The sequence below is a fragment of the Paracoccidioides lutzii genome (assembly GCF_000150705.2).
Source record: "Paracoccidioides lutzii Pb01 unplaced genomic scaffold supercont2.3, whole genome shotgun sequence".
Taxonomy (NCBI): Eukaryota; Fungi; Ascomycota; class Eurotiomycetes; order Onygenales; family Ajellomycetaceae; genus Paracoccidioides; species Paracoccidioides lutzii.
Genome location: NW_015440949.1, coordinates 1,282,295 through 1,309,337, shown reverse-complemented (window position 1 = coordinate 1,309,337; position 27,043 = coordinate 1,282,295). Strand labels below are relative to the sequence as shown.

Genomic DNA, 27,043 nt, shown 5'->3' with positions numbered 1-27,043 from the left:
GTTCGCTGTGGGGATAACTAAATAAGTTGGACACAGTAACACGAACAAACAGATAACTATGATGAACCAGCCACTTGTTGATTAAGCCGAACAGTACAACCCAACTATCTGACTGCTGTTCCCTGTAAAACTCCATTCTTTGGAGATGTCCTGGACTCCAGACTGTGGGCCCTGTGGCTGAGTACGGGCTGCATGCAGACTAAATAACTGCGACAGGGGGATATAAGAAGATGCATCATCATCTGCAAGTTCCTAGATAACTATGACTTCCTGTCCTGGTCTATGTTCATGTGTCTGGACGATAGTTTTCCCTCTTCTTTTCTGAATCCTAGCTGTTACCCGCAAGTGGTCCACCAGGAACTCGTTGTCTGTCATTTGTCTGGTCTGTTCTGTGTGCAGGTGTTTCTTGTAGTTAGTTGACTGCTCGCAGCTCCATCTTGACTTTCCAACCCGCCTGCCAGCCCACTTTCAACCACCGAACTTGCATCCATCCTCGCAATTCATCTTCACCACTGGTAGTCCTGCAATTGCCCAGTGTATCCCCACTGACTTGCTGCTGGATTCTGTTTATTTATTCCTTCTTGCATATACTTAACATACCAGCCACGCTCCTTTTATAGAAATAGAATAGATTTTTGTATTAGTATCATCATTATCGCTGCTTTCTACCGGCCCATCACAACAGCTTTGGCTTGGAACTCAGCCACCTCACACCCCCGAATACAACATATCATTACAATCTCCTTTACCACCTGCCACCAGTCCTCCTCTCCCCTCTCCAGAATATGGAAAATGGCACTGGGAATTCTGCCAATGCAGGCTCTACACCACCAGCCCACCCAACCCCCACACAAGGCCTAATCTTAACAGGAAAACAGGAGCATTGTACGTACTATCTTTACAACTACAAACCCATTGACGTTTCCTTCCATTTGTCTTCTCGATATTTATAAATGTTAATCAAACTGTCTTGGAACTCAAAAACACTGAACAGACCTGAAACGCGAATTGATTTCTCTACAAGTCCGCGGTGAGATTGCGGAGCTCAATTCCCCCACTGCCCTTCGCCGTTTCGGAGCCCCCTTCAAATCGGAATTCGGAGAGATCCGTCCAATAGATTCAGAACTACCAATTCTCAGATTCATTTTCGTCCACCATGTGCGCAATTTCCCCTTCTTGGATAAGGCGAAAGAGAAGGAGTTTTGGCAGGATAAGTTGCAGACGGTATGTCCCTTCTTGTCTTTGAATTCTGTATTAACTGGAACATTACCTCGGGCGTCTTCTATGTTATACTAATATATGGGGATCAAAACAATAGTTCCTGGAGTCTTTCGCAAATAAACACATCTCCTCCAGCGAAGATAGATATGAAGAGACGAAACGGCGGAAGTTGGCGCAGAAATGTGAAAAGTTGGTCGAGCTCATGATGGTGTCTGGTATCCCCACTGCATCGGGATATGAGGAACGCATCCGCTTCTCGGAAATGGAGGTGGTGGATCGTGGTGCGAACGAGCAGGGTTTGCTGGTTAATATTCCCGAAGGCCACGCCATACACGGCTGGGACGTCAATGTTGCTGGGGCCCGGACCACGCTGGTTAAGCGGACGGTCAGGTATCATCAACATGCGGTATGTTCGGGCAGATACTTCTATATTTTTAGCATATGTGTGGTATAATTCTAACTCTCGTGGTTTCCTTTTAGGAATTCATTCTCAGAGTAAGACGGCATGGCAGGCCAGACCGTTATGTCGGTCGACGATTTGGCGAATTTGTTAAATTGCACAAACGCCTCCATACCGAAATGCCCGGGAAAATCCTCCCTCCTGTTCCCAGGAAGAACAAGAACTTCGTTTCGTCCACGCTCCTTTTAGGAGGCGACGATGATGTTTCGTCGGTATCCTCCAATTCAACACATGATGTCAATTTCGTAGATGACACCCGTTCTTCGCGAAATCTCAACGTGAAACAAGATCAACAGAAACGCTCCTCCTCCCGATCATCCTTCAACAGGACACCGAAATTCCCCCGAAATTCCGCTGAACTTGTTACTGAACCAGTAATGTTATTCCGGGAAGAGCAGAGGGTCTCGCTCCGTGCATTCCTGCGCACGTTACTGCAGAACCCACGCATTGCGGAATCCAAGGCTATGGAAGAGTTCCTCACGGCTGACCCTATCACTCTTAACGAGGAGGAACTTACTGATATCCAGCGGAGGAAGGATTTGGATGCTAAGAGGATAGAGGAGCAGAGACAGTTCTATGAAATTGCGAGGAAGCGTGCACAGGAATTAGATGTCTATATGGAACAGTTTCGGCAGGATATTGTTGAGAACAGTAAGCTTGTTGCTTGTTTGCGGTAAAATGTGTAAGCGGGACATGAAACAAGCTAACAACTACAATCTTTCTGCGCAGATGGCTTGACGAAATTGTTCCAGGAGATCAGGGCGAAACGCTCCGTTGAAGAATTAAGCCCGCAATATCAGAAGTTTGCAGAGTGGTTACGGATTGAGTGTGTTTTGATATATCATCTCTCCTATCCTTTGGATGAATGCTAACAAAGATATCCTTCTCAGGGTTGCTGCAACTGTCTACCACCTCTTCTTAGCAGAAGACAACTCCCCAGAGCTCTTTGCCCAAGCAAAACGCATCCACTCCTTAATCCCCTATACCCTCATGAAAAATGTAATCCGCATCGCCAACCCCGCAGCCGTCATGTCAGGCGTGCTAGATCTCTTTCTCGCTCAACCCTTTGGCTCTCGGTCCTTGCTCCAGCGCATCTTCTCCCTAGCCATCCATGACGGAATCAAGACGCTACAGAGAACGGTCGATGGGCTTAGTTCGAAAGTCGATGATCCAATTCTTGTAAATAAACTTAGAGCTTTCACGGAAGCGGATGAGGTGGTGAAGGATGAGATTCGCTCTGAGGCCAAGGATGACGATGTTGATATCGTCGTGGCAATTTTGAGGTCGGAGTTGATTGAACCGGAGCTTAATCCAGGGCAGATTGAGAAGGTTTTCAATTCTTATGTTGCTTGGATCAACACTGTTGAGAATGTGAGCTTTTGTTTCATCGTGGGGATGCTCTATCGGTCGGGGATATTGCTAATTTTTGTTTTACTTATTCAGGTTGATTTGGAGATGCATCAGGGGGCACGGTGGTTTGCGTACTTGAAGCAGCTGCTAAAAATGGTAACTAGACAACGTGATAAGGCAATGATGCTGAGCATCATCGAAGAAGTATGAAAATATCCCTCACCAATGGCCTTGAAGTAAAGAAAAAAATACTAATCTTGCCAGCCCGTCACCCTTCAACTATTCCGCGACCTCTTCACAATCTTCTACGAACCACTCGTCCGCGTCTACAAATCTGCAAACGTCTACAACAGCATAACCGACTTCGCCGAATTTGCCGACGATGCCATCGCCGTCATTGAACGTGCACATCGCCAAGACGTCTCCGCAGACCCCAACCAGACTGTCCAGTCTTTCATAGACCTTTGCGCCCGCCACCAGCACAGCTTCTATAAATTTGTCCACGAGGTCCATCTGCATGATAACGGCCTTTTTGACGCCCTGATGGCCTGGCTGGAGGATATATTGCATTTTTTGCGCCATGGGCCTCAGACCGGGGGAAAATTGGATATGAATGCGTTGTTTAGGGGGGCGGTGGATGTGGGACAGATTGATGCAGAGGTCGCGATTAGAGAAATTGATTCACTGGTTAAGTGGCATGCGGAACGGAAGAAGTGGCATCACGATAAGACGAGGCAGAAGATGGCGGCTGAGGGGTCGGGGGTGGGTGGTTCGTCAGACTCTGGACTGCCCGGGAGCGCGACGTTTAGGGGGAGTGATTTTGGGTTGGATGAGGTATGGATATACAAAATAAATTGATCCCATTCCATTCCTGGCTCTGTTTTTGTCACTTTACTCCATTTTTACTTTCTGGTATTCCTTGATTCGTTCTCTGGCTAACCATTTATTCCCGCTGCTAACAGGCCGACCTCGACGACCTGGCGATCGATGACATTACTTCCAACACTTCCGATGAAGACTCGGCTGACGACGACATGGATCCCATCGCGTTTGGAGCGCAAACGTCGCGCAAAGCGCCAGGATAGACTTCGTCGCACCGCAGGGGAACCTGTTAAGCCTGAGATCAAGGAGATTTTGAAACTGCGGGAGTCATTTGGGGCAATGTTGAGAATGGTGCTTGATGATTAAAGAGCGTTTTTATGTTGTGTGTGAGCGCGCTTTTGTCACAAGGCTTTGCCGATGCCACCCTTTTGTTGGGTAGTGGGGGATTGGTCTTTGACCTTCTGGTTTTGGAAATTTTTTGGGTTCTGGTTGCTGAATAATTGGATATCCTTCTGCATGTTCTTGTATCTTTTATTCTCCCCCCCCCCCCACCCTTTCTTTTTTTTTACAATGACAGGAAATGTATGTCAATTTTGTTACACATCGATATCGAGAGAGGGCAAGTGGCTTATCCTCGACCATTTCCTTTTTGTTTGTCGGTGTGGTTTTGGTTATAGGGTCGAGGAATCATTCGCTTGATTTCATATTTAAGTTTTCGACAAGGGAGTTATGTGCTGGCGTCTGGTTGGTTCATTCTTATCATCGACAATGCATATGGATTCACATGGAGTTTCTTCCTTCAGAGCTCCCAGATTGGTTTTTTTTCCCTTAATTGGTTGGAATATCACCGGCCATTGCATCATGTAATTATACTTGCTTCCAATGTCTTCATTCTTTGCGGTTTTATTCTATGATTGTAACCTTCATAGACTGTTCTGTGTACATGTGATCTGCTTCTATTTCCTTTAAGTGTACTCGTATTTAAATTTTCATGCACACATGCAATCTTTCGCTATGAGAACTATATTACTCTTCCCATTTGTTTTCGGGAATAGGTACTTTAATTTCTTGTTTGCAAGTTGGGCGGTCCTGTTGATTGGACTCCGGGGGAGGGCTTCTGTATTTCTTGAATGCATTTCCGATAGATTACGGAGCGTGGCGGTTAGCCTACTGCAATCATAATAAGACATGATGCCGTGCATGGCATAGATGGAGAGCAGGGGAACAGTGGTATATTTCGTGTGATTTGCAAATGTAAACCTGGTAACTTTCGGTTTTCCTGGGCGTCAACTTTCTTCTTGTGCTTCACTTCATATGTATATATGGGTAAATACTACTGCCAATCATAATGTATAATGTACCAGAATAGCTACCATTGAGAGTGCTTCATCTGTTTCACGGTATTGACTATCAATCGAAACGTCGTGGGGGAGCTCATGATTCACGCGGTGCAGTTAATGCCAAGACATAGTGTGTCTTGAGGCTGATTTAGAGTTTGGCTAAAATAACCTTAAGTTGAGTGTGTTCCTCGGTTGGCTTTGTTTATTGCTTGTTTTGGGCGCAAGGGAATGACGTTTTCCGGGGAATTGGTTTCCCATGGCGACGACCTCCACAAACAAGTCTTTGACCACCACAAACCGTCCACAAACCCCAGATCACCAAGCCAGCAAAACATCAAACTGCCGTTTGTGCGTGGACTTCTTGTGTGGGTTGAATCTGACTTCTCGTTTTGATATATTATTAAATATCTATTTGCTTTGTACGGAATGGCGGGATGGTGAGGCTGAGGGATATACAGGCCTCTCAACTATCCAGCCGAGTTGTCGCTCCTCCCATCCGTCACATTTGACCCTTCTTCTTTTTATCACCTCGATCTGGCCTCTTGACCATTCTTGAACACGCCAAAAGATACATAGCATGTATAGACCTCCACCAACCACACCATCAACGAGAGACGCAAATAACCAACCCGGCCCCACCCCGCTGGGCCTTTCCACCCCTAGTCGCAGAAGTTCCGTCCCGCTCCGCGGGCTATTAGTCAACGCTGTTTGGTATTGTAACTGTGAGCCTCGCCGGCCGGCGGATCATTTCGAGACGAAGAATGGGGGAAAGAATCATGGACGGTGGTGTGAGTTAGCTGTTTCTGTTTGTCTGCTGTTAGGTTTCGTGTCTGCATTTTTAAGTAAGGGATGAATGCTTATCAATATTGCATCTTAATAAATACAGTTTATACATGCTCGAAGCCACAAGGGAAGCGGTGTAACTTTTTCCTTTGGGATGATGAAGCAGTGGTTCGGGAGGGGAATATGATGAGCGTTTCGAAAGATATGCCCATTAGCAAAGGCACAGGCACAGGCACGGGCACGGCTCCAAATAACAAAGGCTGTATAATGTCCACGGACAACCGGAAGTTAATGAACAGAAAGCCAACGCAATCATTATTTCAGGTCTCCATCGATACCAGGACGGGATTGCTGACGCCTAATTCGGGGAGGAAGAGAATTCGGGATTATGAAGGGGATGGCTTCCATGGCTTCGATAGTGGGAGAAGGACAGGGCCACCAAGTAAGAGGAGGATGAATGAAAATATAGCTGTTAAGAGAGAAGAAAGTGACAACGATGGCTCGTTTGGTTGGGACGATGATTTGGAAGGGAGCGTTGTTCAACAATTATCGAATCAAGATTTCTCACAGCAGGAGCAAATACAGGGCCATCAACAACCGCGGCAAGGAGAGAATGTTCGGCCGAGTACTCCACGTAAAAATCCTGGTTGGTTTCGGGATGGTCAGGGGCTGTTTTGCAGCGAGGACGACGAGGGCGGCGATGAGGGTGCCGATATCGATGACGATAATGAAGTACATATTCGACAAAATGCACATCCAGTGCGACCAAATGATCCATTTGGCCCCACCAGCTCGTCGTCTAAATTATTCATGCATCATAATCAACCTGCCAGATCCTCTCCTCCCCGGTCGCCTTCCAGGTTCTCATCACCACAAACTATCTGCAGCATTTTTACGTGCAGGCAGAATACCAGCGCAACTCCATCTCGCACAACGGTATCGGACGCGTTCGAACCTGCAACCCCGTCAACTCCCACACCCATCCGCTTCAATTCGACAACTCTTCTTCACCTCGATAATCAGCGGTCACCTCAGGCTACCGGCCCAGCCGCTCCCTCTATCACTACGTCTGCCACTAGGCAAAAGTCAGGCACAATCGTCTCCCAAACCCTCACCGTCCTCTCCAAACACAAAGTTTACATGTCCCCGGCTGCGAAGCAAGAGCTGGTGGCACTGCTGAATACTCACCATTTGCGGACCCAGGGGATTACTAAAGGAAGGGATATTTCGCGAGTTGCGATTCAAAGCAGAGATGCACAGATTCAACGGTTGAAAGCGCGGATTGAGGTGCTGGAGGCGGAGAGGGAAGGGTTTAGACTTGTAAGGTTAAGAAGAGACCTACCTAGATACGATCATCTGGATGTGTTGGAGCAGGGAGACGATGGGTAGGTAACTTGGGCCGAGGTATTGCTATTCCTCGTTTGCTTCCGCCACTTTGCTCTATTGATTACATGTTTGTGCTATCTCTCAAGCTTGTCTTTGTTCTTTTGTTCTTTTAATTTTTTTTTTTTTTTTTTTTTTTTGGTACTTTTGGTTCGAGATACCCCGCCCGTCTCAGCTTGACAGCTGTTGGAGATTTGCATCCAATGACCCGCCCGAGTCGGCAGGTTGTATGTATGTGTGTCAGAGCGAATACACCGAGTTCTACATAGTTTAGCTTATCGGAAGAAATATATTATTTCCCCAACAATCCTTCAGTTTCATACTTTCCACCTCTCCACTCCACTGGCCCACTAAAACAACGTTGGAATCCGCGGTTCCTATCGCGATGTGGAGAACTGACAAGATAAACCACGTGATATCGCGTCGACCAAAGAGTTTTTCTGTCAAAAACTCAATCAACATTTTTGGATAGATGCTTCAATGAAGTGCCAGAACAGCCGATATATTATTCAATCCCAATCTTCATCACAATCCCAAAATATACAGGTGGTTAGGCTGGGGCTTTATATATATGCTCACATAACAGTCTCACCACAGTTTATTACCATTGCCGTCCTCTTATTCCCCTTGCGACTAACTAGGTTTGATTTGAAGAGAGAATCTCCTGGTCTTCTACCCTCTCTCTAAGATCCCTTTGCCTTCTTTACACAGATTATAGGAAAATAAATGCAACTTAGATGGAACAGATTGCCACGACGAAGTTTCCCTCCGTCTTGACTCCTTCTACCGTTCCCAACCCCATCGCAAAGACCTCCCTTTCCACTATAACATCACACACGACCGCCAACGGCCCCACAGACTCCGAATCAGACATGTTTCGCCCACCAGTTAACCGTATGATGCGGACCCTCGACCGCTCCTTTTTCAAAAAAATAATCCCCCTCTCCGCCGCTACGGTCTTCGACAAACAGGCTATCGGCAGCATAAAAAATGAGCTGTTACAGAGCAAAGACTTGATGTTTATGAGTCGCATTATACCTGTGCGCATCGCGCGGGAGGGCCCGTTGGAAAATGTTGTAGATCATTGGTATGGGTCCAAAGAAGGCAAGCAGACAGGGAGGAGATGTCTATTGCTTAGAGAAGGTATTAAGGCTGATGGTATGTTATCTTTGTTCGTTCACGTTATATCTTCAAGTCCCTTTGGCTATGTGCCGCATTGTCTATGCAATATGCTGACTATCCGCGTCCCTGAATAATAGACACAACAACCTGGTCTCCTACCATTCAGCGGCTGGTGGAGGCAAAATCCGTATCCGTTCATCCGTTCAATGTACTACTCGATTACGATTATTTCACCTACAGTACGTCTGTTTTCTTGTAGTGATAGGATAGCGGGAAATACAGTGACTAATACTCGTTTTGTGTCTGTATAGAGGATATTGTTGATGCTATACTTCCGGATACTGAGTTGGATGAGGTTCCCGTTGGCTTTTCTCAAGTTGGACATGTTGGTACGCTCTCAAAAAACATTCCGCTTCGATCTTGCATTCCCCCAGGTGTTAATTTCCTTGTACAGCGCATTTTAATCTTCGGGAGCAATATTTGCCATATAAATATTTGCTTGGAGAAATCCTAAAGGATAAACACAGCAACGTTCGAACAGTCATTAACAAAACCGATGAAGTCGGGTCGCACAGCGAATTCCGCACCTTCGGATACGAAGTGCTTGCAGGAGAGGACGACATGTTCGTTAATGTACGCGAGCAAGATTGCGACTTCGCCTTCGACTACTCAAAAGTCTACTGGAACACCCGCCTCAGCACTGAGCATGAGCGCATTGTCAACAAATTCAATAAGGGTGAAGCTGTCTGCGACGTCATGGCTGGTGTGGGTCCATTCTCGATCCCCGCAGGAAAGAAGCAGGTCTTCGCCTGGGCCAATGATCTGAACCCCTACGGCTACCAGTGCTTGGAACATGGCATTGCAAAGAACAAAGTCGCAGAATTCGTACAAGCCTACAACATGAACGGTCGTGATTTCATCCGCTATGCCATTGAACATCTTTGTAACCAGTACCCGCGAACCGTCAAACACCGCATCAAGATACCCAAAGCTGAGCGCGAAGACTACGCCGAAATCCGCCAACGAAAACCAAAATCTTTCGTCACTGAGTACATAAAATGTCCTCGAACCTTCGACCACTTTGTCATGAACCTCCCCGCCACTGCCATCGAGTTCCTCGACGCCTTTATTGGCGTCTACGCAGGCTTACAAGAACTTTTTCAGCCATATACCAACCGCCAACTTCCACTCATCCATGTCTATTGCTTCTCGACGAACAGTGAGGATGAGGCGGTCGAGCACAAGGACATTTGTCAGCGTATTTCTGAAAGGATCGGATACACAATTTCACCTGAGGATTGTGAAGGTGGCACTGGGGATAAGGAGCGGGAGCTGGAGATTCGGGATGTGAGACTTGTGTCGCCGACGAAGAAGATGTTCTGCGCCAGCTTTAGATTACCTGCTGAGGTGGCGTTTAAGAAGGCTTAATGGTGAGCCATGGTGGTCATGCATATAAGATTTTAATAATAATAGACATGGACAGCTCCTTTGGGGAGCATTACCTCTTTTCATATTTCTAGTTGGCATTTCAAGAACTGGAGGCAACTTTTGCGTAACCCTTTTTTTTTATATTCAACACTTGTATTATACAGAGGTTATAGACACAAAGGAATACTCGTTTACTCCTTTCATAAATACTAGATATCCCGCACACACAAATCCTTTTTCGGGTTGTCGCTCATCAGGTCGGAAATGACCGACTAGATCATCTAGGACGGATTGTTTCTTGTCCTGAATATCCCTTGAGCATCTACCCAAAGACACTTCATAGTCAGGAGAGAATGGAAAGGAAAAGTGCTATGCAATCGTCATTCGCTGTGGTAGTAATAGATTCGTCAATCCATTACTTTAACGCACCCGTTCCTATTTCCAACACCATTCATTTCCTTGTTCTAGGCTCTCAATAGTATGGAACCGTGCTGCAACCCAGTTAACGGCAGATGGATCCAATAATAACCCACAGTGTTAAAGATTTTACCGACCAATCGAGGAAGGCATGATGAAATTCCCACGAGCTAGTGCATTTGCGAAGTTGTCTTCTGTAGTTACATTGCTCGCCAAGGGTTAGGTAAGCTATGTAATCCGGACACGTATCGTTGGTAAGACGTGGGCAAAATAGAACGGATTTTCGGAAGTCAAAGCTATCAATCACATCCTCAGTCGCCGCACTTCACAGAACTTGAGGATGAGCCCGGTCGCGCATTTGGATTCATCATCTTCATTCACTCAACAGAAGGTTTTATTCTCTAAACGCAGTGCTTTCTGTGACTCTCACTCCACGAAGTTTCTCAGTTTCGTCAATTCATCCAGGAGCTCTTGAAGTTCGGTGTCTGAGATTTTGTTCCCTATGCTAGGAATCAGGGACTTGGCTTCTTCGGCATCATTGCAGCAGAGGCTTCCTATAGCAACGGTTAGAATTTTTATTTATTTATTTATTTATTTTTTGGATAATATCTTTACGAGGCAAAGAGCATATACCTAGTTGCGACCTCTCAAAAAATTCCAGCTCGGTGTGCGCAGACAGAAGACGTTCAACAGCTTCGATGTTTTCCTTCTCCTTGAATCGTGCGAAGAGCTCCAGGTAATCTTGCGTTTTAACCAGTGTCCTAAATTCAGGGTGTAAAGGTTAGCAAAGCACGCCCGTGTTGTACACTCATTTAGCTGGGCTTTCATGTGCAAAATTCATTCCATCCGCTATCCCTCCAACGAACAGAACACCCCAAGTCAAGATGAAAATACCAAGAAAGGCTAGATGTAAGATAGGGAGGAGCAACATACTCCCTCTCCTCAAACTTATGTTCACCCTTCCTTCTCAGATCTAGCACCTTGTTAATAACCAACCGGGCCTCCGATAACGAGAGAGTCGGCACGTTCTGAAATTCGCCCAGTTTAAGCTGAGAGGTGGCTTCCAACTCGTTCTGGGGGAGCTCGCGCTTTCGATGCGTGGGGTCTGGAAGAGGTGTGGAGGAGGAGGTTGTCATTTTGGTATCTTTCTTTGGCTATCGCGGTCACTGCCCTTTGCTGAGAGTGGGAGGGAAATCGAGAGTTGATATTTATGTATCCGTTTATAGCACTGAAAGTGAGTACTGTTCACTTTTATTCCTTTCGCGGCGGAGTCGCCTGGTTCTGCTGCCTCTGGTGGTAAAAACCCTTGCTACGTGAAGTGAATTGGAGATTGGAAGTCGAGGAGATTGATTCTGAAAGGGATCATGGGCGGAACCTGCTTTGGGACTAGTGCGGCTACATAATTTAGTGTGAGAGCGCAAGCTTTTTCCTTTTTCACGCTAGCCCTACATGTCACACGCTAGCCTCATTTAGGCCTAGCTCATCCTTCCTCCAGGCTGGTGAATCTTCGCTGCGTAGCGAAAAGCTCTCTTTATGTTTCAATTTCTGTGTGATGGTTGATCTCGTATTGGGAGGAAAAGCTAGCAGCCAATATACATGGTACGCAGAATCACGTGCGGGAGGCCACTGGGGGCGAACGGCGCTCTCGCCTACGCCCACGCCCAAACAATTTCGCTCTTAACGTAGCTCACATTTAGTCTCATATCACGTGATATAAAAGATTAATACAGAAGAACAGTTGAGATACTTCTAATCCTTGGAACTGGTCGACAGGCAAATGAAATTTATCTTGCAGAAAGGATGCCTAATATAGCACGCGAAAGACGGGAAACATCGGGAAACATAGGTAGTGAAGTAAAAACCAGAAGACAACTTGTTTTAATCAAGCTAATGGTATATAAAACACGGATATACTAGAAATGGGCGCAGAAGCCCGGGAGATGAAGGATGGGTCTAAAAAATAAATAAATAATCGTATAGAAGATACGTTGATGAATATTAAATGAATTTTTTTGCATAGACTTTGGAAGAAGAAAAAGAGGTGAAGAAAAACGGAAATGAAAAAGCAAAAAAGATAGAAATTGGGATAAAAAAGCGAATAGGAGACAAGGGAATAAAGTAATGGCCGAGATTATGTTAAAATTGGGGGAAATAGCGCTCCATGCTCACCAGTGGTCATTAGGCGGCGAATAGTGCAAAGCAAACATGACCTAATGTCAATCAGTCAAACCAAATGTGAGAGCAGGGTAGTAATAGCAAACTCGATTCTTAAAAGATATGCTGGAATGTGAAGAGAAGAAAAGAGGAACAAAAGGGATCATGATGGATAGGGTAAACTTGGGTAGGGCCAAGAAGAGATAAATAAGAAGAGTTAAAAGAATCAAAGTAATGGCGGTAAAAAAGAGGAAATAAGTGTAACACCAGTGTCAAGCCAAAAGCATTCAAATGGAGAAAATGGAGAGAGTAGAGAAAATATAAGAGCTACTACTTCATTCAGAATGGGTATTGAGAGGAGGTGAGTGAATTGGCAATGGAAATTCATGATTCCCGGGGGTAAGTAGAAAGTTGGAGCACAACAAGGAGGCGAGATATGTTTGTATGTACCGCAGTAATCGTAAGATGTAAACGCTTGGCGTTAAGAAAAGATAAGAAGCAGAAAACGCTCACAAACACGGGGACTTGATGATCAGGTCCCATCCAATATTTTAATTTTTCTTCTTTCGTTTTTCTTCCTCACCGCCAGACCAGCCAGACCTGTCAGATCAGTTTAATTAAAAAAAAAAAAAAAAAAAAAAAAAAAAAAAAAAGGGGGTCTTTTTCCTGTGCTGCAACGAGACGCTCGCAAAAAATAAAAATAAAATAAAATAAAACAAAAATAAACAAATTAATATAAAACAGGATAACAGAGGAGAACAGATCTCAACACCATTCATTCCTGATTCAAGCGAAAAAAGAGGAAACAAAGAGAGGAAAGAAATTCCAATTAGAAACTCCCATTATAACCAAAAGACACACGTGGTGATGATAGCTAGGCCATATAGGTTCGTCCGGTTATGTCGCAGAAGTTAGAAATAATTCACCTCGCGCACAGGAGTAGTTGAAGGGGAAAAGAGAAAAAGAAAAAAAAAAAAAAATATCAGCGGAGCGTTAAAGCATGGGACCAGCAGCGGCAGCTGGTCGCTGTCTAGACGCCACTTGCTGCTGCTGTTGTTGCGGATTCAGTTGTTGCACCGGCTGGCCCGATGGGCCCTGGCTTGTATACGAATCTCCACTGGCACTCCGGCCAGGGAACTGAGGCGGGCGTTGACTGCCGTAATCATATTCAGGCGGCGATGACGCCTGCTGTGGTGAGACTGGACCCTGTGCTTGTGAGGGAGCTCCAGGTGCAGGCGGCTGTACGTGCCGAACGGAGCTCTGCATCTGCCATGCGTTGGCTTGAGATGGATCCTTGTCAATTCGCGTGGCGACGGGTGGGTTTACTGCACGACCTGACCCGGTTCGTACTGGGGTAGCTGCCACGGTGGTAGGTGCTCGTTGCGGAGTGGCTATTTTGCCTATATCCCCGTATCTTTTAAGGATTTCTTTCGTTGTGATTTCGGCGCTGCCGTTGAAAAGAGTCGAGTCTGTCAGGATGGATTGGAGGTCTTGTGGAACCTGGTAAAGAAGAAAATTAGGTTGATGAACACGGTGCGCATGCACATTTCGGCGGGTTTGCTACCACTCACCTCACACATGCTATCGTTGTATTCTATCAATGTAGTGACGGCTTCGATTGCCAAGAAGCTATCCTCCATACCCGCCGATTTCTCTCTACCGTAAAGGATGTTAGGAGTCATAACAGTTGCGATATTGTGGACGTCCATTTTGCTTCCGGATTCTTCATCGACATGGGAGAAAGATGAAGCCCAGTTCAAAAATGAGAAGAGAACTTCCATGGTATCACGATGCGTTTTGGGTAACAGGCAACATGTCAAGTGGAGAATCCGCCGTTGTTTTTCGGGATCCGATACTTCTGCATGATATTGTCAGGAGCCAATTAAAAAAGAGCAACGAAAGTGCTGTTTCCCTTTAAAAATGGATGAAGAAGCAACCTACTTTGGGAAATAAGGAATAGACGATGTAATTTAAACGTGAGAAGAGGATCAGGCATCTCCCGAAGGAATTTCTTAAGCAACGCAGCAATCTGAACAGGATTTTCCTTATTAAAATCCGCCTGTTCATACCTCGTATCTACAATCTCCGAAGTCTCCTTGAGTCGTTTTATGTTACCATTTTTCCGGAAAACGCCCTCGACTGACATATCCATCTGTCGCATGGCAGAGATGGCATCATCGATGAAAGTAGGTATACGCAAGGTACCAGGACCAACGCCATGTGTTGACTCTGTCCCATCTTTCTCAATAAGCGCATCCAAGCAGACGCCAAAGACACCCTTCTTCTTACCACCTTTACGGCCATCGTTCTTAAACGCTCTCCCAAATATGTTCCAGATAGTAGGCTTTCTCGACTCAATAAGCCCAAGAAGCTCCTCCAGATTGAAATGGCCTTCAAGAAGAGGTTCCATAGACAGAACGGCAACGTGGCGGACAATAAAGTATTCCAGCGCAGACAATTCCGAAAAGTACTTCGTGGTTCTTGGAGCTGTGCCACCCCTAGTATCTCCAGGACCGGACACCTCCCGTTTGTGACCATTTACAAGTTTGGCAGGCCGCCCACCAGCTCCAACAAGACTAGTCCCTGCATGACGAAATGCATTAGGCCGCTGCTCCTTTGCTTGCTCAGCAGCTACGATCCTCGGAATATCATCCAAGGTTAGTGCGTCTTGGTTTCCAAATGTCAGATCTGTAATTGATTCGCCAGCGGCATCCTTTTCTTCAACGATCTGGAAGCCTGGATTCTTAACTTCCGGTCCACTGGTGCTGGGTGAACCTGGTCGTGCAGATCTGCCCTGAGGACCATCGATGATCCGCGAAGCTCGAGCTCTCTTAAACGTTGTGGAGAGTGTACGTTCCGTTCGGGTTGAATGGAGTCTTTTTATCTCACCAACTGTTTGTTCCAGGGAGGATGATCCAGTGTTCTCATCTGACACGCCTGCCCCGTAGGATCTCGATCGAGTGTTCGATCGCTGAGGGGTCTGGAGTTCCCCGCTGGGTGATATCCTATGACCATCATTGGCTTCATAGTTCTTCAGATTCGGATCGTCTGGATTCAAAGGAGTCAGCAACAGGTCCATATATTTTCTTTTTTTCCTTTTTTTTTTTTTAATTTTCTTTTATTGTTTTTTTTTTTTTTCTTTCTCCCTTTTTCAAAATATTCAAGAAAAATGAGAATGGATGATAAAATACCTGACGTATGTGGCAGAGTGCCACCCGACCGTAAAACAGAGAGCAGCCTTGCAAGAGCCACCTGCAGCAGGAAAACATACTGCTGCAACTTGGTAACATAGGAAAACCCTTTTTTACCACCTGGAGCGTGGCCTTTGTGTTCAGCACATGTACGGCAGAACGGTCGATCCTTTTCCTCACTCCACCGTGCATCCAACAGGTCCACCGTCAAGTCAGTTTGGCAAGCACCGCAGACAAGGTGGGGGGGTTTTAAATGCCATCTTCGCTGTCCCAGAATGATACACTCGTCATCAATGGGGTCTTTGCAGGCAGCACAGCAATCGGACTGCTGGTCCGAGAGGCGTGACATGGAATCTGTGAGATTGGCAGCCGAAATAGCGTCCACATCACCCAAGGCGTCAAGCTTCTCCAAGAATGTGTACAGCTCGTCCGGGTTGTCACTCTCCCTTTCCAATTTCAAGGCTCCCTGTAAGCCGATCCGAATCAGAAGTTTCAAATAATGGGCAAGGCCAGTCACAAGTGCAAGTAGCTCTTGTGTGACACCAAGTTTCCGAACACCGGTCTCCTGAGTTTTGGAAAGTAATGCGAAAAATGCGACAATTTTTTTGCAAAGAAGTTTTGCTTCTCGACCATAAGCCAGATCTACAATATTCGGGTTGATTAGATCGTTGGAATGACAAACAGTTAAGAGCAAGCAGCTGGCACTCAGCACTTACCTTTCATCTTTCTAGATGATATAGCAACAGCAAGGCTATCCAGAGCTTTGAAGAGGACATCCACATGGAAGATAAACCGTTTCGCAACGACCACGCCATCAACGTAAGCGCCATTACTGACATGTAATAACATGTCCGATATGCAAGCAGCAGAGGATTCTTCGAAAGTGGACAGCACGCTCCAAATCCGGTAGACTTTCTCCTCCATCTTATCTTCTTGCTTCCTGATGAATTCACGATCCTCATCCGTCGCCTCGATATCTAGTTCTGGACGGACAAACTCCTGGCCGTTTGGAGCAAGCCGGACGTTCCAGAACTTGTGAATCATATAGCACTCCGGATGCCAGTGCTGATTCTGGCCATTGCGGAAGATCTCGACGAACTGCTTTAAGATAGCCGTTTGGCAGCCATTACATCGCTGCGCAAACTGGGTGGAGTAATGATAATGACAATAGACTTTTTCCTCGTGCTCATAATAGCTATCCTGTGCTCCAAAGACAGTTGGACAGACGGAACAGGTGAAATGTTCGATGTGGTATTTGCGATCCAAGGCAGTAATGTATGACCCGCGGAGAGCACCACCACATTCATAGCAGAGAAGATTCAGGCGTTGAAAGTAATCCGTCTCGCAGAGGGGATACTGACCACTTCCATCCTCAGCATCAAGCGGAAAGAATTTAGACGCGACGACATCACCGCAGTCCTATTTTATGAAAAGGTTAGGTTAGGCAGGCATATCAGTGCAGCAGTCTAGAAAGGAAGAAGATAGCTAACTTACATTGCACTGGAAACATTCTAGATGGAATGTACCACCCAATGCCCGCACAAACTGACCCTGTAACGGTTCCTCGCATCTTCTGCACGTCCTGGAGTTGCCACCAGGAGACTTGCTGCCGGATCCTCCATTCTGAAATGACCGATCACGTGTGCCTGGTCCGCCCTGTTGATTATGAGAGGAATGTTGTCCCCGGCCTGTGCGAATATTAGGTGCATGGTAAGTGTCGCTATCGAAGGCACCGCCGCCAATGGACGGTGAGTTGTTCCACGGAGTCCCTGTCCCACCGCCGGAAGGACTTGGAACATCGGTTGGGGAATGGGTCTGGCAGGTTTCGCCGTACATGCCCGGGTCACCTAGATTTGCGGGCTGCTGGGCTCCATTCCTAATCCCATTGCCTGGGATTAGGTCTGGAGGGAGCGCACGCGGGTCAGCAGGAGGCATCTCCACGCCCGCCCAGGTAGATTTTGATTATTTGATCCTTTCACACAAAAGCAAAAACCTCATGCAAATCTCTCTCCTATCCACCAAATGCGCTGCAGGATGTGTTTTTAAATTCGAAGGTAGAGTCGAGATAGTTCTTAGGCTGAGGATTCGTAGGCGAGAAAGTGAAGAAGAAGGAAACGCGGGGGTGGGGGGGAACCTTGGCAAAACGACGCTGCTAGGAAACGGTGAAAGAGAAAAAGGCTATTGGGAGAGAACACAGCGGGTATCACAGTAAAATATCGTGAGGGAGGATAGAAGTATCAAGGCCAGAAGATTAAACTGGATGATTGAAAAGAATTCGCAAAAGGCTTGTCGTGGGGAAGAGCTTTGGAGAGGATGGGCTTGTTAGGAGATGGATGATCAATTTCACTTCGACCTCGTATATTTAGTCGGGCTTCCCTCCAGCGGGAAAACGAGACCAGCCACCACCAGCGCTAGAGAGTTATTAGTTATCGAAAGACAAGAAAGAGTGAAGACAATCGGAGACAGCAGCGCCCGAACGCCTTGTAGCAGCAAAGCTGCGCAGAAAAATAAGGTTAAGGAGGCCTCAAGAGGCAGAGCATCTGACGAGGGTGGTTCAAATTGGCAGGGATTATAATAAAACGGTGTGGGGTGATGGGTTAGGCTGTGCAGCAGCAAGAGACGTGGTGGACTTTTTGGGGTGTAGCCAGGCGAGTCAGAGAGCGACCAACACGCAGCGAAGCAGCTTGGCCCGCAGATAATTGACCAACATCCCCTGGTGCATCAGCAAACCAGGACGAGAAGCAGAATCGTGAATGCCGTGGAGGCGGGAGACGCGACCGGGTAGCGGGTAGAGGAGAGAGCAAGGAAAAAGAAAGGAGAGAGCGATAGAAAGAGCAAAGGGCAGACCACATGCAAACAAGAGCCACTTGTTTTGAACCGAAGTGAGGAGAGGGAGAGGGAGGAGAGATGATGGAGAGGTTCAGAGGTTGGTTGATTGCTGGCACGGGCTGTTTGTTGTTTGATTGACGCCCCCTAAAGAAATTCACGGACGGATGTTTTCTTTGGTTGTCTTTGGTTGTTCTTTGTCTTTGGGTTGTCGCTGGCCTTTGGGGCTTGGGGCTTGGGGCCTGAGGCTGGAGGCTTGAGGCTGGAGGCTGGGCAGCGCTGGGCGGCACGTGACCTGGGAAGTTGCACCTGGGACTGCCACCATCTTGCATCTTCAACGTGGAAGATCAATAATGTAGAAGAAGATGGAAGATGAGGAGGGGAGGTTTCAATTGGCGAAAATTAGTTAGTAGAGATTGGGTGTGTTTAAAAAAAGCAGTGTGGGGAGACGAGTATGGATGGATGATGTTTGTCATGCACGCTGCAGGACCTCTTTTATCATTCCTATCAAAACATTCTGAAGGAATTGGATAGCTACTCTAGTTATTCCCGTGGTCACTGCGAATATCTAGACTGTCCCGTTCCTATCTTGAATCCCAGGCACCATATATACTCGGTCCCTGGAGATGAGAGATCCAGATCCCATCACTGACCTTCTTACAGAGAAACAACATATACATGATAAGAAAAGCTTCCTTATATACCTTGACTATGCGTTATATTACCCCAGAGCCGACCAATCCCAATGTGGCCAGTTCAGTGTGCAGGAATACAATTGAACAGGTTTTAAAATTCGGCTGGAAAAGCCGTTGGCGGTTTAATGCTATAAACAGTGACCACCCTCCATTGAAACTACGTAGGGGATCTCACACACATCTCTATATGCTCCTTGACGCTAGTGATTTTTATCATACTTCACAGGTTCCTTAGCCTTAAACTAACCCAAATCCTAAAACCCCCTAATCTACCCTTAACCCCGGTGTTGAATAGAGTTGTATTAGTAATATGTGGGGTGTGTGTGTGTGGAGATACGGAGCACAGTTGAATGGGTTTGAAGAGGTGAACATGGTTGTAAAAGTGGGGCCCAATACTTTCATGATCAGCTCTGTAACACAATTCTCTGTTGAAAAAACACTCTGCACATTCACCACAAATAAAAATGTCTATTCAACCTCCACTAAGGGTGAGGGGGTGGGTTATGGGGGTAGGATTAGGCTTAGTTAAGGCCAAGGGCAAAATCTCCACCAACCAAGAGCTTATAGAGATTGTGCAGGCAATGACTAATGTACGGTAGTTTTGAGTGGTTGGGGTCGTCAGGGTTTAACTATCAACAACCAACACGGAAGGTTTTTCCGGGAGGTACAGTTGACCTTGTTTTACAAGAGTGGTGCCCCGCTTTTGAACCACACAGTCAACCTCTTTTGTAATACCACGTTCAACTGTAACCCCCGAACTGCCCGCATGTCTATCCCCATTTTATCCCGATTCAGAAAACCCATGCCTCTCATCTCTACTGATTCACCAACCACCCGGACATACAGAAGTTAAATATAGAAACAAGTGGACAAGGTACAGGGAACAAGGAACAGTTTAAGATCTCAGCAGAGTTGAACTTTTAGCTTTAAGAACTTAAAACGCAAGGAGAAACAAGAAATGTTAGAGAAGTTGAGTTCATAAACTAGTACATAACTAGTTAGTTTAAAAGTATGGTACCTAATTATCAAATCGGAGTGAAAAGATTCCGCAAAGCCCGGATGATTCCCATGAAACCCCAGAAACCTTAATCAATAAACCCACAACAAATCAAAAAATAATCCAACAAGTCCAGACAGGCCAGCTGTTTCAAAAAGAGAAAAAGATCCTCTTTTATCTTATTCCTGTCCGCAAAATATACTGAACCCCCATGCGATCCACGAATCCTGAAGGGGAGAGAGAAAAGAACCCTCTATTTCGATCGAGTCATAAAGTAGCAAAAGCTCTGCCTTATTAAAGCACTACCAACCCTACCCTCAAGATCTTTTCCTAAGTCCCCTCTTCCTGGTCCCAGCCGATTCCGTCGTCTCCAGTGTCTTCGCCGCAGCCGCGCTCGCTTTCTTAGCAGTGGAAGTTGCAGTCGGAGCCTGGCCACGCGGGACAGCAGCTCGTTTACTCGTTGCTGCAGAAGCCTTCTGGGACCCCGCCGTGCCCCTTCTCATCATCTTCACAACCGTCGTTCCCGACGACGTATTAGAAGCCGTAGAGTCCGCACTATTCCTCCTCGTGTTCCTTTGCCGCGTAGTAGGGCGCGACGGGGGCGCTCTGGTTGTAGTTGTGGATGCAGTGGATTTGGCAGTAGTCTTCCTCCGCGTGCCAGTTGCGTCGCTATTGGGCGAAACCTTCCTTGTTCCAGCTCCTGCAGCACCTCTCGTGGCTCTTGTTCTTGCATTCTCAACCATGGCCACAAAACCAGGACCCGCTGACTTCATGCAACTCGCGGGTTTCAGAGGCGATGACGGACGCAAATTGCTAAGATGCTGTTGTGATTTGCCAGTTACATTGCGCAGCGGAGATTGCGGGAATGTCCTGGAATTGGAAGATTTCGGCGACAAGACGCCCGTCTCTGTGAACTGAGATAGAACTCGAGGATGGCCTGGGTGTGCATTAGGCGTGCCCCGCTTCTTCGGGTTTGATAGCGGCACATGCACAGGATCTTGGAAAGGAGCGTTTTCTTTATCGGACGCGAGCATTACATCGCTGACCACAGTTAGGAAGTACAATTATTTAATTAAAAAGGCGGACTCAAACCCAAAATAAAATTACCTTGTCCGCTTGACCCCCCGAGTTGTTCGAGTGGTGGACACAGCAGCATTGCCAGTCTCTGAGGTTGCAGTGGCCTTGCTTGATTTGGCAGTTGCTTTGGACTTTTTCACTGCGTCATCTGCATTGGTTGATTCTGAGTGTTTTGCAAGCAATTCACCTATATTGGCCTTTCGTAGAGCCATGGGTATGCGGTTTATGCGTCTCTCAATCCGTCCGCGGAGGTCTTGTGCTTGTAACGCGTATTGTGCACGTAGTTTTCTCGCGCGTTCAGTGACTATTGGATTTCAGTTAGTCGATACCCCCTTTGAAATGGGAAGAGCAGGGAAGTGAATCGCCCATAACATACTTTCCAGTTGTAGGTTATCTATTAGGGCTTGTTTCTGGTTATGTGTGATTTTGAGTCTCTTCCTGGTTGGGTTTCCTGTTGGCGTTCGCGGCGCAGGACTGTCATCGTGGTCGAACGTGTGGTTGCTGCTAGGCCCGGGGGATTTGCGTTTTTTAGAAACAGTTGCCATTTTTTACTATATTTTTATTGCAGCAGCACGTTCTTTTTATCGTGTGGGAGTCAGATGTGATTTGGACGAGGAAAACGATACGTTGAAACCATTAGACGTGTGGATGGGACTATGTAAACAAATCAGAAGAAGCTAGTGTGGAACAACCGCAGAGCATTTCCAAGCCCCTGGTTTCGTGATGTATTATGTCATCACTAATTGGGCTCAGGTTCGACTTCGCTTTTTTGACTCGAATCGTCTCCATGTCACTCGAAAGTTGGACGAGAATCTGATTCATACAGGGCCCTTTAAGTCTTACTTTCGAAAGCCCATAGCTTTGCTTGAGAGAGAAAGCGACTTCATCTCCAATGCGTGTTTGTCGTCGTTGTATGGAGCCCATTTGCTGCATATGGCGCTAACCCAATCTAGACAGAAATCTATTCCCGCCAGAAACGACAGGAGCTGGCTGCATCACCAGCCACGAGCTTCCTTCCATCTTCACATACAGTATTACCTAATTCATCAAACTCCACCTCCGCATACAAATTAATATATTTCTATGCCCTAGAGAGATCACATATCTCACATACACATCGTATACATCCAAAGCCATATCCCGTTTTTCCCCAAAGAAACAACAGCGCCGGGAGCACTCACTCCCCAGCAAAGATGGTGCTCGAGGCCACGATGATCATGTCCGTCAGCTAATCTCCCCCAATACCAGCCCGCCGGAGCTACCAGCTAATATAGAAAAATTCAACCCCCAACAGCGTCGATAACAGTGAGAGCAGTAGGAATGGTGATTACCTGTACGTTTCTCTCCCTCAAGAAGCCCAGCGCGCTTTCGAGCAGCTATGTATATGAACCTCTGAATCTAACCGGCAAACAAAACAGTCCCACCCGGTTTCAAGCCCAAGCCGACGCTATCAACCTAATTCACGCCGCAAAGACACAAGCCAACCCCGAATCGTCAGTCGGGCTGATGAGTATGGCCGGGAAAGGCCCAGAAGTACTGGTCACCTTGACAGCGGACATAGGGAAGATTCTAGACGGGCTGCATCGAACGAAGATCCGGGGACAGGCTCATCTTGTCTCCAGTATACAGGTTGCCGGTGTAAGCACATGTGCCACCCTCAACATCCGCACACACCCACACCCACACCCCCTTATCCCCTTATCCCCTTATCCCTTCCATCTTCTTCCATCTACTTCTATTAGCATCTATAAAACACCTTCTAACCCGCTACAATTCATGATTGAAACCCGCCTACAGCTAGCCCTCAAACACCGTCGAGAACGCGCCCAACGTCAACGAATTATCGTCTTTACCTGTTCCCCCATCGCCGAAGATGAAAAGATCCTCATCAAACTCGCCAAACGAATGAAAAAGTACAACGTCTCCGTAGACTTCGTGGCATTCGGGGACCTGGATGACGAAACCATTAAGAAACTAGAGGCTTTTAACGAAAACGTCAATGGCGCCGATGGCTCCCATCTTGCCGTAATACCCCCCGGTCCAAACCTTCTTAGTGACTCGCTTGTTGCGACTCCGATTCTAGGCGGTGATGGCACGGGGATTGGTCGGGGAGGGGGCGATGAGGAAGGCGAAGGTGGTGTCGATATTGGCTTTGATCCTGCCGCTGATCCGGAATTGGCGTTTGCACTACGGATGTCTCTTGAGGAAGAGCAGGCGCGCATAGAGAAGGAGAGGAAGGAGAAGGAGGAGAAGGAGAAGAAGGAGAAAGTTGCTCTTGAAGGGATAGCGGAGGAGGGCGGCGAGTCGCAACCTCTCCTTGATGAGAATGGGGAGCCGAGTCGAAGTGGTTCCAATGAAGATAAGAAAGATGATAGAGATAAGGGAAATGGTGGGGATAAGATGGATACGGCGTGAGGAAGTGGATGGCTATTTTTTGTTTTCTTTATTATGGCCTTTTTATTTTTGTTATCGTTGTTTCTAGAGATCTAATTCCCGGTTCCTTTTTGACTCGATGCATTATTGGTGTCAGTTCTGTAAACCATAGACTCAGCGCAACGCCACATATCTATCCCGTCATGCCATTCCAGATACTAGGTTATCACATAAATCAAGCCTCTATTTAACTAAATCTAAGCTTAATAAAAGCATTTTAACATCATGTTCAAAGAAGAACAAAAAGAAAAAGAAAAAAAAATTGAGGATTCGAAGTTCCCCCACATCCATAAACCTCAAGGGGGGGTATATGCGCCCAACCAACCGCCCAAGAAACACCACCGTACACAATCATAAAGCGTTACTTATTTTTGATATGCAACCTGCATCTTCCACCCATCCCGTCCCATCCCATCCCATCCTTCCTCATCCTACCCCCTCCCCTTAACCCACCCCGTAACATGCCTATCAAACGCCTCACACCTTACAGGCATCTCCAATTGATAAAAAGGATTCTTCATCACATAATCCGCATACAACTCATAAATCTTCCTCATAATCATATCCACACTCGCCATCAGCGGATCCGTGAAGAGCAGGAATTTCGTCCCCGTCACCGTCTGGAAACATGTTAGGCGGAACTTCTCGGTCTCCAGCACTTCGATGCCGGTGGTTGGGAGGGTGGGGTTGGGGATTGTAGTGTTGGGCGTGGCTGTGGGAGTTGTCGTGGAGGAGGAGGTGCCGCCGGTGCCGCCGGTGGCGGCTGTGGTGGTGGTGGAGGTGTGGGAGATTTGGGAGGTCATGATGGTGGAAGAGGTGAAGGCTGCGAGGGTGTTTGAAGGGGTTGTGGTGGTTGGGGTTGAGGTGAGGGTGGTGGAGTTTGTGGGGAGGCGCGGGGTGAGAGAGCGGGTTATGGCGTGGATTCTGTTGGGGGATTGTGAGAAGGGAGAAGTCAGCTGGGTGGTTCATCTAAAGAGGGGTGTGCACAGAGGGGATCAAGAGGTCTTGGGGTAGGGGGTGAAGAGCAGGATTTGTAGTTCCGATGTATGAAGTCAGTCTTATTTTTCTTCTTGTGTATCCATTATACGCACCCATGAAACGTCCCCGCCAGCACCAGATAATCATTCGTTGACAGTTTCAGTAGTCCTGATTGGAACTCACGGTGGTATATTAGACCGCCCGCTTTGTTTATGATTATGAGAGTGTAGACGACCCTTAGAAACGGGGAGATTAGCAAAGGAAGGGTTTCTCCTGCTTATACACAATAGCCTTAGAATATCCTGACGTACATGGTGGTTGTAAAGAGCTCCAGAAAGGAGCAATCTTCTTCGGCCTCTCTGGGGGTGAAATGTTCGGTAAGGCGGAGGTGTGCGGAGAAATTGGTGATCTAGGATCGCGGAAAGGGAGTGTGGGATGTGGTATGCGGTATTTAGGTGTTGCGGCTATGTGCAGTCTGTCAGAGCGATGCCGTTGAAATTGTAGTTAGATGTACGGAAATACGTGTTAGTATCGAATGAAAGATTGTTTGGATTTATTTGGTGGTTGAGCTGTTCACGGAACTCGGAGATGTCATATCGGCTTGGGAAGTTGGACCTACCTAAATTGCATAGAGCCAACGCTGCCGACTAGCTGTTTCAGGTACGCTGCTTAGTTTAATCCAATGATCAATGAGAATTAAAATTAGTCAGCTGAAAGTACACTCGTTATAGTGCTCTCAGTCTTCCAACCAAATATGTTTAGGAAGTACATAAGATGAACATGCTATAAAGCAGTTATCAGCTTTCAATAGCCGTCAATATTATTTTACTAGTCTCAGGGAGTTCTGGCACGGATAAAAATATGTGATATGTGACTACATCATCATACATCGCATTCCGCAATCGATACGCCCCTATCTACACTCCCGCTCCTAAACCGGGACACACGTTGAAAGAAAATTTATATCCAACTCGCCCTCGGTTAAGATCTCTTCGGCTTCCTTTCTCAATACCCAGGTAGCTACCCCAAGTCCTCATCAGCTTGGCATTTCAGGGTGAAGCCTGGGCTGGCTGGCGGAGATACACCTATAACGGTAGGAAGCCCTCCTCTCTCCCCAGAAACGGCTCGTCACCAACATTCATGTCATAAAAACCATTTATTTGATGCCGTAACGGCCAGATTCGGTTCATAATGATGATAGTGAACACTTGTCCGAACATCATCCGTGGAATTCGAACACCTGAAACGGTAGTTTCCATCCCTTTTTGGCTCTGTCGTTTTCCCGAGCAGGTGTGGAGTAATGGACCTCACGCATCGTTTATGAAATCCAACAACTGGAACAGCAAATTATTCTCAACCCGACATCATCTCTCCCTAGGATCTCTAGCGTGACTAAACCCGCGGCTGAGCCACTGCTCAATTACCATTATGTCAATTCATTTTGAAGTTTTGTTGGGTTATGACAATGAGCGCTTGGCTGCAGGTTGTCGTAGATTCGTCGACTGCAGAGGCGGAATAATGAGAGCAGTTAGATGACTGGCAGCGTGAAGGTGTTCTGACGTCTTGCAGTTGCAATATTGGCAGTTGGACTGCAGGCAGGATTGGAGTGGAAATAAGGTTAAGAGATGTGGGTATGCCAGTTACAAGCCCTGTTTCTGGAATGATGGTGTCAGGACGGAAGCTGTCGTATGCGACAGCTTCAGGTGAGCTAATAGGAGCCGGAGAGGGGCAACATCCTTTCGGCGAGGTGTTGTCTACCCGTTGGAGGACAACCGAATTCCACATAAGACTTGAATCGATATTTATCGCAGCCAGCAGAGCATTATCGGCAAGGCCAGAAGGCAGGGCCTTAGGTTCTGCTCCTTTTCGTTCCCTGGGATATTGCCATCATTGTCCGGTTCGCTAGTCGATATCATCGTAATCCTGGAGTATATATGGCCTCTCGAGAACTCCTCAGCCTGGCAAGGAGGATGGGATTTGCATGTGATTAATTCAGAATTTAAGCTGGCGATTTCCGCACGGGCTTGAGCTGGCAGACGTTGTGTTTCTTCAACCGTTTGCTCCAAGGTTGCTATGCACTGACGTCGCCGCTCTCGACAGCGGCGTTGATTGTTGCGAGAGTGTAGTCATGGCTCTTCTTTTGCGATTTGCGCGAGTTATTAGTGTGGAGTGTGGACATTGTCACTATGATGAACCAGAAAAAGAGCAACTAGAGTAAACAGATATTATCTGCAAATTTGGCGCTGCCATACGCAAGGCATGTATATCATAGTCAGTCATCCGGATTCAAGGGAAGGTTACGCCAAAACCAGTGACATATCAGCTTCGGCTTTGAGACTTGAAGGTCCCCGCCTGTTGCAGCGTTG

General features: G+C 46.9%; 8 protein-coding genes across 8 annotated transcripts; 4 read left to right on the top strand and 4 right to left on the bottom strand.

The window, feature by feature from the left end:
- Positions 1 to 785: 785 nt before the first annotated feature.
- Positions 786 to 4,116, top strand: PAAG_01713 (PX domain-containing protein; the record flags this gene model as incomplete). Its single annotated transcript, XM_015844421.1, has 9 exons — positions 786 to 885; positions 995 to 1,224; positions 1,319 to 1,627; positions 1,702 to 2,332; positions 2,411 to 2,507; positions 2,572 to 3,052; positions 3,125 to 3,235; positions 3,296 to 3,865; positions 3,994 to 4,116. The coding sequence occupies 9 exons, from the start codon at positions 786 to 788 to the stop codon at positions 4,114 to 4,116; spliced, it is 2,652 nt and encodes an 883-aa protein (XP_015701329.1).
- A 1,654-nt stretch (positions 4,117 to 5,770) lies between these two features.
- On the top strand, positions 5,771 to 7,365 carry PAAG_01712 (hypothetical protein; the record flags this gene model as incomplete). The annotated part of the gene is made up of 2 exons (XM_002796658.2): positions 5,771 to 5,981; positions 6,080 to 7,365. The coding sequence occupies 2 exons, from the start codon at positions 5,771 to 5,773 to the stop codon at positions 7,363 to 7,365; spliced, it is 1,497 nt and encodes a 498-aa protein (XP_002796704.2).
- Positions 7,366 to 8,096: 731 nt separating this feature from the next.
- On the top strand, positions 8,097 to 9,909 carry PAAG_01711 (tRNA methyltransferase Trm5; the record flags this gene model as incomplete). Its single annotated transcript, XM_002796657.2, has 4 exons — positions 8,097 to 8,517; positions 8,619 to 8,720; positions 8,793 to 8,870; positions 8,936 to 9,909. The coding sequence occupies 4 exons, from the start codon at positions 8,097 to 8,099 to the stop codon at positions 9,907 to 9,909; spliced, it is 1,575 nt and encodes a 524-aa protein (XP_002796703.2).
- Positions 9,910 to 10,752: 843 nt separating this feature from the next.
- Positions 10,753 to 11,462, bottom strand: PAAG_01710 (polymerase II polypeptide D; the record flags this gene model as incomplete). Its single annotated transcript, XM_002796656.1, has 3 exons — positions 10,753 to 10,880; positions 10,960 to 11,087; positions 11,260 to 11,462. 3 exons carry the CDS (start codon positions 11,460 to 11,462, stop codon positions 10,753 to 10,755), a joined length of 459 nt encoding a protein of 152 aa, XP_002796702.1.
- A 2,011-nt stretch (positions 11,463 to 13,473) lies between these two features.
- On the bottom strand, positions 13,474 to 17,606 carry PAAG_01709 (rho-type GTPase-activating protein; the record flags this gene model as incomplete). Its single annotated transcript, XM_015844420.1, has 6 exons — positions 13,474 to 13,980; positions 14,052 to 14,338; positions 14,422 to 15,528; positions 15,672 to 16,313; positions 16,388 to 17,090; positions 17,166 to 17,606. 6 exons carry the CDS (start codon positions 17,604 to 17,606, stop codon positions 13,474 to 13,476), a joined length of 3,687 nt encoding a protein of 1,228 aa, XP_015701328.1.
- A 2,900-nt stretch (positions 17,607 to 20,506) lies between these two features.
- PAAG_01707 (hypothetical protein) lies at positions 20,507 to 21,811 on the bottom strand (the record flags this gene model as incomplete). Its single annotated transcript, XM_015844419.1, has 3 exons — positions 20,507 to 21,230; positions 21,297 to 21,570; positions 21,643 to 21,811. The coding sequence occupies 3 exons, from the start codon at positions 21,809 to 21,811 to the stop codon at positions 20,507 to 20,509; spliced, it is 1,167 nt and encodes a 388-aa protein (XP_015701327.1).
- Positions 21,812 to 22,459: 648 nt separating this feature from the next.
- PAAG_01706 (26S proteasome regulatory subunit RPN10) lies at positions 22,460 to 23,681 on the top strand (the record flags this gene model as incomplete). The annotated part of the gene is made up of 4 exons (XM_002796652.2): positions 22,460 to 22,485; positions 22,561 to 22,599; positions 22,685 to 22,904; positions 23,064 to 23,681. The coding sequence occupies 4 exons, from the start codon at positions 22,460 to 22,462 to the stop codon at positions 23,679 to 23,681; spliced, it is 903 nt and encodes a 300-aa protein (XP_002796698.1).
- A 449-nt stretch (positions 23,682 to 24,130) lies between these two features.
- PAAG_01705 (hypothetical protein) lies at positions 24,131 to 25,272 on the bottom strand (the record flags this gene model as incomplete). The annotated part of the gene is made up of 4 exons (XM_015844418.1): positions 24,131 to 24,623; positions 24,791 to 24,913; positions 24,989 to 25,086; positions 25,255 to 25,272. The coding sequence occupies 4 exons, from the start codon at positions 25,270 to 25,272 to the stop codon at positions 24,131 to 24,133; spliced, it is 732 nt and encodes a 243-aa protein (XP_015701326.1).
- Positions 25,273 to 27,043: the final 1,771 nt, after the last annotated feature.